Source organism: Nannospalax galili, unplaced genomic scaffold (assembly GCF_000622305.1).
Source record: "Nannospalax galili isolate Female #2095 unplaced genomic scaffold, S.galili_v1.0 scaffold2875, whole genome shotgun sequence".
In the NCBI taxonomy this organism is placed as follows: Eukaryota; Metazoa; Chordata; class Mammalia; order Rodentia; family Spalacidae; genus Nannospalax; species Nannospalax galili.
Window position 1 is genome coordinate 39407 of NW_008335863.1, and position 10517 is coordinate 49923.

Consider the following 10517-nt stretch of genomic DNA (forward strand, 5'->3'; position numbering starts at 1 on the left):
GGGGTCAGATGAGTGAAGTCTACTTGCCTGCCAGTGCCTGGGAAGAGCCCTCTAGCTTGCTGAAGGGTGGGGCAGGACTGTCCTTATTATCTGGATTGGATCACTGAAAGACCTGGAAAGAGATCGTGAGTTCCTGCAAGAACTGTTCGTTTTGTGGGGTTACTTAGAATTGTGTGTTTAGGAAAGAAAGGAGAGAGGTGTCATCTGGGTGGGAAAGGGAGTGAAGGCAGGAAAGAATATTGGATATGAGAGGAGGTTCTGTGACTGTGCTCTTTGTGGGGCCAGGGTTGGACAGATGTTGGGGACTAGGGCAGCTCTTAGCACTCTCCGTAGCCAGGTGATTAGCCTCATCAGTGTTTTCCATCCTTTTGCTGCCCTGCATAGTGAATAACAGCTTCCCTGGTTCGTAATTAGGCAGCTTCCAACAAGTCATGAGTAAGCTGACCATTCATTATGGGGGTTCCCATCCGGGTGAGAAAACTTCTTTTTCTCCATATTAGAATGTTGGAATGCAGAATGTTGTAGGCATATTTTGAGTCCGTATAAATGTTTACAGACTGTCCATTGGTGAGCCTAAGGACCTGGGTAAGGGCTATAAACTCAGCCTGTTGGAAGGAGGTGTGTGGCGGCAGGGACATGATATTTATGACCTTATAGGATGGGAGCACCCCTCCAGGGTGGCATAGCCCCAGCATATGTTGGTGCCTTTTGTGAGCTCCTGTGAACCAGTCTGGTGCCTCCAGGATGTGAATGTCAGTTATGTGACAAAAAGGGTTGAGGGCAAGGCAGAGCATTTCAGAGCAGGAGTGAACCAGAACAGAGGCGTCTATTGGGAAATAGAAGATGAGGGAGACGAGGGTGGCTGGGTTGAGAGTGGAGCAGGTCAGGAAATTGAGGCTGAGGTTGAGAAGCTGTGCATGCAGGAACCATGTTCAGGTGGGGGTAGGATAAGGAGTGCATGATGGCTTAGAAAGTCCTTTAGGGAGTGGGGAGAGAGAATCAGGAGTGGGCTGTGTAAGGTTAGTTTAATTGCCTCCAGAATTAGAAGGGCTACAGCCACCACTGCCCGAAGGCAAGGGGACCAGCCCCAGTATACTGAGTTCAGCTGTTTAGAGAGAAGCAATGCAGTGAAAAGTCTCACCAGTCTCTGGCAAAGGAGAGCCAAAGCCTGTCTCTAGTCAGAACAAAGGAAAAGGAAAAATAGCTTAAGAGGGTTGGGGAGGCAGAGAATGGAGGCCTTGGTTAGGGGTTTGAAGGCTCTTATTGAGGTATCGGGAGAAGAGGAAGCTAGGAGGGATTCATCTAAGGAGCCCTTAGTTGCATCATGCAAGGGTGGGGCATATAGTGAAAAGTTGGGAATCCAACGGAAGAACCCAAAGAGGCCTGAGAGAGAGAGAGAGAGAGAGAGAGAGAGAGAGAGAGAGATCATTTTGTGGAGGGGAGAGGAATTTCTAGAGGTTTGGCAATTCGGTCAGAGGGAATTATTCATTTATCTTGGATGATCTGCAGTCCCAGGTAGCATACTTGTGCCTTTTGGTGGATCATGTGATATCTCTAGTCAGTCAAGGGATTTAGTAAAGTGATAGTGTCCTCTATACATGTTTCTTTGGAGGGGCTGCAGAGCAATAGTCCATCTACATATTGCAGAAGGTGACTGGGTGAAAGGCATAAGGTCAAAAGTCCCTTTTGTAGGGCCAGAGCAAAATAGTGTGGGCTGTCCCTAAACCTTTGGGGTAGGACTGTCCAGATGATTTGTCAGGCATTTAGCATGTTGGGGTTCTTCCAGGTGAAAGCAAATGGAGACTGAGAGTTGGGGTGCTGGGGAATAGTAAGAAATGTGTTTTTAAGGTCCAGAGCAGAGAAGTTGTTGGCCTGAGGAAGGATGGTGGATAAGAGGGTGTAGGGGTATCACCTCCTTAGACTTCTGTTCCTCCATTTTTGACAGGAGCTCACGGACATAAATGACCAGGAATGAGGAAGGCATGTTGAGATTTACATAGTCCATCAGCTGGTTCAGTCTGGCCAGGTCCAGATTCTGATAAAAATCCTCTGGCCATGTCTCAATCCACAGTCCTAGAAAGAACATTATGGTATTCTTTTCAAGTTCGTCCTCATCACTGTCAGGTTGGAAGGGTCCATACCTTTTCATTACCAACTCCAGCACCTCCCAAGTGGTGTTGTGCCTTGGGTAGATGTTAAGGAAGGTAGAGACAAACAGACAGTCCCCCTTCTGCACGGGAGTTGATGGGTAGCCCACCACATTCTTCACTTTGCCTCCACTCTGGGGCCTTGACCTGCAGAGCTCATGAAGTATCCAGGCCGCCTCCTCTTCATCCTGAGGAAAGACCAAGAAAGGAAGGTTTAGACTTTAAACTCTCCCAGACTGTTCAGTGATTTACTGCCGTACACTAAGGTGAAAAGGGTGATTTCCACATTGTTCACTCTCACACACACAGTGAGGGACGGGGCGGAGCAGGGGGATCAGAGAGATCCCGCTATGAACTGACCAGTGTCACCCGTGTGTCCCTATGGGAAAATGGCCAGAGGTTCTGGGCTCTGGGGTGCATCCAACGTCTCTGGAAGTTTCCAAAACACCCAGTCCTGGGTCTTCTGGGGTCTGAGCCTCCAGAAGGACAGAAACAGCAAGAGAACATCATTCTCAGTCTAGTGTCTCCAGACAGGTGAGGCAGTTCAGACTGCCACTGGCCTGTAGTTACCTGGTAACTGGGATTCCAAGTTCTCTTTTGACTGATGTCATAGACGTGAGGTCACATCCTGGGGTTCTCTGATCTCTGCCTGTTCCTCACAGAGGACTTTCTGCCTGGGCTGCTGACTGCCCTCCTTCCCCTTCCATGCTGACAAAGGGCACAGTTCTATAAGCATGGCCATGCCACCACACCCACCATGCTGAGCTGGGAAACACGGCTTCAGCAGCCCCTCAGCTCTGAGGAAACCAAGCTGGTTTCCAACCCACCCTGCCATACCTGTGTTCAGTACTGTTCAATTTTTCCTTTCACTTAGTTTAGCAGGCTGGGTCCCTCCTCTCTTTTTCCATGATTTCTAGTATTTTTTCCCACTTTACAGGTGGTTATGAGCCACCACGTGGGTGTTGAGACCTGAACCTGGGACCTTTGCAAGAGTAGTAAGCATATCTCATCATCTCTGTAGCCCCAATGTTGGTTGTCGTAAGCCAACTCGTGAGGCATTTTGTTGTGGAAGCAGTATCATATCGCCACAAAACTCAAGTATATTTAGAATCACATGAATTCTCATAGAAGCCTGCCAATGGTATTATTACTGGATAAAGATACTCATCACTAAATTTAAATGACAGTGACCCCATCCTCTGGGTTGCTGGGATTGTGTGGCTCTTGGCACCCCAAACCCAGGTAGACACCTCCATGCCTCCTCCTGTACTAGTTTGTTTCTTCATTGCTGTGACAAAATACCCTGACCAATACCAACTTGTGGAGGAAAGGGTTTATTTGGCTTACATCTCCCAGGTCACAGTTCATCGGGGAGCCCAAGGTCGGAACTCAGGGCAGGAACCTGGAGGCAGGAGTTGGAGCACAGGCCATGAAAGAATGTTCCTTACTGGCTTGCTCCACTGGCCCCTGCTCAGCCTGCTTTCTTATACAACACAGGACCACCTGCCCAGGGGTGGCACTACCCACAGTGGACTGGGCCCTCCCACATCACTCAACAATCAAGAAGATGCCCCACAGACATGGCCACAGGCCAGTCCAATGAAGGCAATTCCCCCACCCAACCCAGGTGTGTCAAGTTGACACCAAAGCTATCCACAACCCTCTCAAAAAATTTTCAACTGAGTATTTTTGTATAAACATTTCTTTTTTACCTAATATTTACTTTCATATAGACGAAAGATTAGTGGAAATAGAGAACAAGGTAACTTCCAAGAATCAGATGGAAAGGCATCACATGATATACAGTATAATAAATGGCATGAGTTGTTAGTTTTAAAGGTAGAAAGAAATGATCGTTTCAGATGGAGATTCTGTAGGGCTTTTGAAGAATTGTCTCTAAATGACTTTGACTTCACACATGAGAATGAATGTTTATTGTATACTTAGTGATTAGTTTGAAGTTACCTAAATGTCCAATAGTAATGAAATGTTTATATAGATTATGGTATATCTATTTGGTCACCCGAAAATGTTTATATTACATAATAAATATTACAAGACAGTACAGTATGATCCCAATTCTTTGTTTTTAAAATACACATTAGAAGTAATTGGAAGTAAATATATCAAAAATATTTTATTTCTGGATGAGTAGAATTGGTTTTTGTTGTTTTATATCTTACACTTCTCAAGTTTTTATTTTAGAATATTGCTTTATGGTCAAGGTTTTAAAAAGTATCTGAGGTTAACTGTTTTTAAGCTTTTATTATTATGATACCCAAAATGGAGGCGATGTTGTGTCTTGTCCATCCAGGCAGCCTTGTTTGGGACTGAGTTCGACTCCTGTGTTACACCCAGCTGCTGCCTTGTTCTCGTTGTAACAGAGTTTAAAAAGCACTCCCCAGCTTTGAGAGTAACTGCTGAACTGTCCTTTGTTTTGAACAGGTTGTTGGGGTGCCTGTTGGTTCTACCTTACCTTCCACAGTAAAGCAGGCTGTGGCAATCAGTAGTGGCCAAATCCTTGTTGCCAAAGCCAGCTCTTCGGTTGCCAAAGCGTTTGGTCCAAAGCAAGTTGTGACTCAAGGAGTTGCCAAAGCACTTGTGAGTGGAGGTGGAGGGACCATTGTTGCTCAGCCAGTACAGACTTTAACTAAGGCTCAGGTCACCACCACTGGCCCTCAGAAGAGTGGATCCCAGGGCTCAGGTAACTGATCCAAGTTGGGGACTGTTTCAATAGCATCTTTATATGGAATTTTAGTGTGGTTTTTTGTTGTTTTTTTGTTTTGTTTTGTTTTGTTTTGTTTTTTGGTATTGGGTTCTGACTAGGAAAGCCTCATAAGTTGGTGGTATCAGTTTCGTTTCATAGAATATTTTGTATAGAAATCTGAAAGTAGTTTGCTTTAAGTTTTATTATATAAACAGTCCCTGTGTGTGTATAAACATAGTAAGAAAGGTATTTCATTATTAAACCCTTCAGATCTAAAGAGTTACCCATGTTCTCCTGTAAGAGCAGCAAGTACTCTCAATCTCTGAGCCATCTTTCCAGTCCCTTTTTGTTTTGAGTTTTGGGAGGGGGGTTATATCCGTTTTGATTGCATGTGTGTAAGTGTACCACCTGTACCTGGTACCCAAGGAGCTGAGAAGAGGGTGTCAGATCCCCAGGAACTGGGGTTATCCACATCTTGTGAGCCACTTGGGAACCAAACCTAGGTCCCCCACAAGAATGGCAAGTGCTCTTAACCTCTGAGCCATCTGTCCAGCTCCTTTTTGGAGGTCTTGATGAGGCCAAAGGATTGTTGTAGTAAATTGGACTTGAGAAGAGAGAAACTAACCAATATTCAAAGTAGATATTTCAGAGGTGGTGCAGTGCTAGTGTTCATGTTGTGGTGTTAAAAGGAAGTGTATGGGGGGCTAGAGAGAGGGCTCATCAGTGAAAAGTGCTTGCTGCTCTTCCAAGAAGACCCAGGTTCAGTTCCCAGCACCTACATTAGAGGGCTTGCAACCACCTGTAACTCAAGCACCAGGGATCAGTTGCCCTTTGCTGGCATGTGTGGGTATTTGCATGTGCACACATGCACACAGACAAATAAGTAAAAAAATACATCTTTTTTTTTTTAAAAAGAGTGTTGAGCTGGGTGTAGTGGTACATGCCTTTAGTCCCAGTACCCAGGAGGCAGGGGCAGGTGGATCTCTGTGAGTTCATGGCCAGCCTGGTCTACATAGTGAGTTCCAGGCCAGCTGAGACTATATTGATGCCCTGTCTCAAAAAAAAAAGAGTACATAAGAGCCAGATGTAGTGATTCATACCTTTAATCCAGCACTGAGGCAGAGGATTCACAAGCTTGAAGCCAGCCTGGCCTACATAGTGAGACCTTGTCTCTAAAAAAGGGGATGGGGTTGGGTTAGGAAGATAGATTAGAAAAAATGCTCAGGGCTGGGGAAATGGCTCGATGGTAAAACACTTGCCACATAAGCCTGAGGACTGAAGTTGGGATCTCCAGAAGTAAGGCAAGCACGGGTGCTATCTGTAGTCCCGGTACCCAGAAGACAGACAGTGAATCCTCTGGGGCAAGCTAGCTGTTTAGACTAGTCAAAATCCCCAGGTCCAGCAGGACAGTCTGCCTCAATAAAGTAGAGAGCTGTAGTGGAGGGTAATCAACTTTTGACCTATAGAAGCAAATACCCATACATAACGTGTGTAACATGACACATAAATATGCAGAAACAAGAAAAGAAAGAAGTGATCTTTGGAATTTAGAAGAGTGAATAGCCAGAGAAATGAGTCATCTATGTTACTGCACAAGCAGCACACGCTAAACTGTCACAGCACTGGAGCCACAACTGCAGGTTTACCCACGAGAAGAACAGACAGTCCTGCACATGAAGAGTCAGACCGAGTCAGAAACTTATCTTTAGCAAATAAGGAAAATAACTCGGAGTTTGGTAAATGATTACAGAAAAGAGGGGGATATGGCAGAATAGCCAGACATGTGCTTCAGAGGAGCCAGACAGGGTTTTTCTCAGGAATAAGGTGGTGGTCTAAGAACCAAACAGCTAAAGAGTATAAGGCTTCCCTCCTAGACCTAGACCTTACATGTTAAGGTTAGCTCCTAACTGAGGGGCTGACAAGTGATCTTACGTTTCTGCTGCTGTGATAAAACACTTTTGATGGAGGCAACCTAAGCTCATACTCACAGGCCACCATTGCAGAGGTCCCAGCACCAGTAGTGTGAGACAGCTGGTCACATTGTGTCTGCAGTGGAGAAGCAGAGAGCAACAGATGAATGCCTACCCAGCTCCCTTTCTCTTGTCTTACACAATCCAGAATCCTCTGCCCAGGGAGTGGTCCCACCCACAATTAAGATGGGTCTTCCCACATCAGTTAACCTGAGCAAGAAAATTCCTTAGAGGTATACTCAGTGGCTTATCTTAACGGATTCCAGATCCAGTCAAGTTAGCAACCAAGATTAGCCATCATTTTGACGTTTAACACTACAGAAAGGTGACAATTTTAGGAGAGTATAATGATCACAGTAAGAACTCCAGAGGGCATGGTGAAAGTTAGGGGTAAACAGATCACAAATATCAACCTGACTTGGATGTGACCCCATATGAGGATGGATCACTAAGGGGATTTGTGCTTCTGGCCCTGGCTAAGGTGGGATGATAGAAGGTGGGGCTAGATCTGAAAAAAATAGAGGGACAGAACTCAGTTGTACTGCTGTAGTCCCTACTGTTGGGGTCAAGTACTGGGGGCTGAGGAGCCGTTCACTGTGACCAGCCTGTGTGCAGAAGTGTTCTTCCTTTCAGTGGCATTTTATTAGTTTTAAGTAACTGCAGAAATGAGAAAGAGTCTAAGTCCCCTTTAAGACTTGTATTAAGAGAAATGGGCTGGAGAGATGGCTCAGCAGTTAAGAGCACTCGCTGCTCTTGCAGAAGACCCAGGTTTGATTCCTAGCATCCACATGGCAGCTAACAGCCATCTGTAACTCCAGTTCCTGGGGATCCAACACCCTCTTCTCACCTCCTTGAACATTGCACGACAGGGGTGCACTCACATACATGCAGGCAATACACTCATACACATAAAATAAAATTAATTTAAAAAAAATCTTTAGGGGGCTGGAGAGATGACTCAGTGGTTAAGAACACTGGTTGTTCTTGCAGAAGACCCAGGTTTGAATCCCAGCATCCACTTGGCAGCTAACAACTGTCTGTAACTCCAGTTCCAGGGGATCCAATCCAACAGCCTCTTCTGTCCTCCATGGGCATTGCATGACACAGGTGCACTTACCTACATGCAGGCATAACACTCATACACATAAAATAAAAATAATAAATTTTTTTAAAAGACATCTTTTGAGAAATACAGCTACGTGTAGAGAATGATGGGTTTTGAATAAAACATGGATTATGGTTTCATGGTGTATGTGCTAGTTGGTGATTGTAGCATTTAAGTTCTTAGAGAGTGAGATAGGTTAGAAGTTCTTGTTTCATTTAAAGCAGCAAATCCTTCTCACATTCAGATTGACTGAAGAAGCCAGGTGAGGTAGAAAGCAGAAGGATCAGGAACTCAAGACCAGCCCCAACTACATGAGACCTACCTCTGCATAGAAAAATAAACAAATAAAATAGGGGTGGGACCCATAGATAGGGTTGTTATTTCATTAATTCTGTAAGCTACTGTGCTACAGTGTGAAGAGTCACTGTTATTACAGTAAAGGCCTGGGTGTAGCTAAGTGATAGAGTGTGCACTTAGCATGTTCAAGACCCTTCATTCAGTACTCAGTACCAGTAGTGATAAGCAGTAATAATGATAATGAAACATGGATATAAACTACAATTTTCTAGAGAATCATTATATAGGTTCAGCCTGTTTATGGACAACATCAAATAGTTTGTAGAAGGCTTTTGCAGTTTGCAAAATATTTAAAGAATATCAGCCATTAATATGTCTGGAAATGGATGAGTTTACTCTTTGTAGTGTCTTTAAATACAGATTTTATCGCTCCATGTTTTAATTTTCAAATGTTACCCATAGCTTCATTATCTTACTGTTTTTCTTCCTCTCACCCCTTATCTTTTTAGTAATGGCAACATTGCAGCTACCAGCCACTAATCTGTCCAACTTGGCAAATTTGCCTCCAGGCACCAAACTCTACCTTACCACGAACAGCAAGAACCCTTCAGGAAAAGGAAAACTGCTGCTGATCCCTCAAGGAGCCATCCTTCGAGCTACCAACAGTGCTAGTTAGTCCGTCATTAGATCTTTGGGGCCATGGATCTTGCGTATGTTCATTTTGTCCAGCTGAGGGGCAGTCTTTTACTGAGTTAGGAAGCATTTCTGTAATTCTGCTTGATGGTATAATGGTAGCATTTGTACAGGTGGATTTTAAACATATACACAAGTGGGCTTACAAGTCATAGTCTTAGGAGGTGACGCTATTATTGGGGCTTTTTTCTTCAGAGTTCAGAATTGGGAATGGGTCATGGGGAGGTCTGACTATTCAGACTGTTCTGAGGAAAACCCAGGGAGGGGGTCCTTCTACTTCCAGTGGTTAAAGGTGTGCTTCATCAGGAAGTGGGATGCCGTAGGATAGAATAAGAGCCAGTTGTCTCTGTTTACTATTTCTTTTTCATATTGTCTAGATTTAGAGGTGAAATGAGATATTATAGGTTCAACCTAAGTACATGTCTTAAAGCCCCAAGGAAATTTGTGTTTTATTTAGTTACATAAAACTTGCTTTGACAAAAAACAGTGTGGGTGATGTTGAAAAGGAAAGGCCAAAGTCTGAATAGGAAGAAGATGGTACATCAGTCAGGCTCATTAAGACGGACCTGCGTTGTCTACTGACAAAGTATTTTATTTATTTTTTGAGGGGGGAGGATCTTTTTGAGACAGAGTCTCCCTGTAGCCCCAGCTGGCCTGGAACTCACCATGTATGTAGACCAGCTGGCCAAAATCACAGAGATTTGCCTGCCTCCCCAAGTGCTAGGATTAAAGGCATGCACCACCATGCCCGGCTACTGACAAAGCATTTTAAATGTACCTGATCTCTGAGCTCAGAGACAAAACAGGGTTAGGTCTGGTTAGTATGTGGGTGGGAGAAATGAATGGCCCTTGCTCAAGTGCATTGTGTAAGCCACTAGCCATTCTGTTCACCTCTATAATGGGTCATCACCACTTGTTCTGGTATGTTTTCCTTATACCTAAGTATTTCAGTGTCAGAAAGATTGCAAGAAATGGGTAATCTTAAGTATTCTGCAGCTGAGCCAGAAAGCTCCTCTGATTTTTATGCTGTTGTCAGGATCAAAATAAATGTATTGGGAAGGGATAAGCTCCTGAAACAACAATCTCTGAATTGAGATGGGGACGTTTATTGACTGTATATTTAAGCCCAGGTATATCTTAAATATTATCTCATCACAATGAAAATAAAAGTCCATAGACTTTGAAGTGAAGATTGAAAACGAATTAGGACCTGAGAGCCAAAGGTAATGATTTGATTTAAAGCACTTGGCTAGACAAAATGTCAGCATTGGGTACTCGATCTCACACACTGAGTCAAAATGCAAATTCTTGGCTGTGCTCAGAGAGGAGCTACAATCAGCTCCCCTTCTGTTGAAAATACCAGTTAAGGGGGCTGGAGAGATGGCTCAGCGGTTAAGAGCACTGACTGCTCTTGCAGAGGACCTGGGTTCGATTCCCAGCACCCACATGGTGGCTACAAACCGTCCTTACCTCCAGTTCCAGGGGAATCCGAAGCCTTCTGACTTCTGTGGCATTGCACGACATGGGTGCGCTCACATACATGCAGGCAATACACTCGTACACATAAAATAAAAATAATAAATAAAATATTCTTTAAA

General features: G+C 44.3%; 1 protein-coding gene across 1 annotated transcript in view; it reads left to right on the forward strand.

The window, feature by feature from the left end:
* Yeats2 (YEATS domain containing 2) overlaps positions 1-10517 on the forward strand; it is a gene marked incomplete at its 5' end in the record, with an annotated part of 78461 nt that overhangs the window by 29356 nt on the left and 38588 nt on the right. Inside the window, 2 exon segments of the mRNA XM_008830664.1 lie at positions 4593-4851; positions 8736-8897. Coding sequence (XP_008828886.1) covers positions 4593-4851; positions 8736-8897 — 421 coding nt within the window.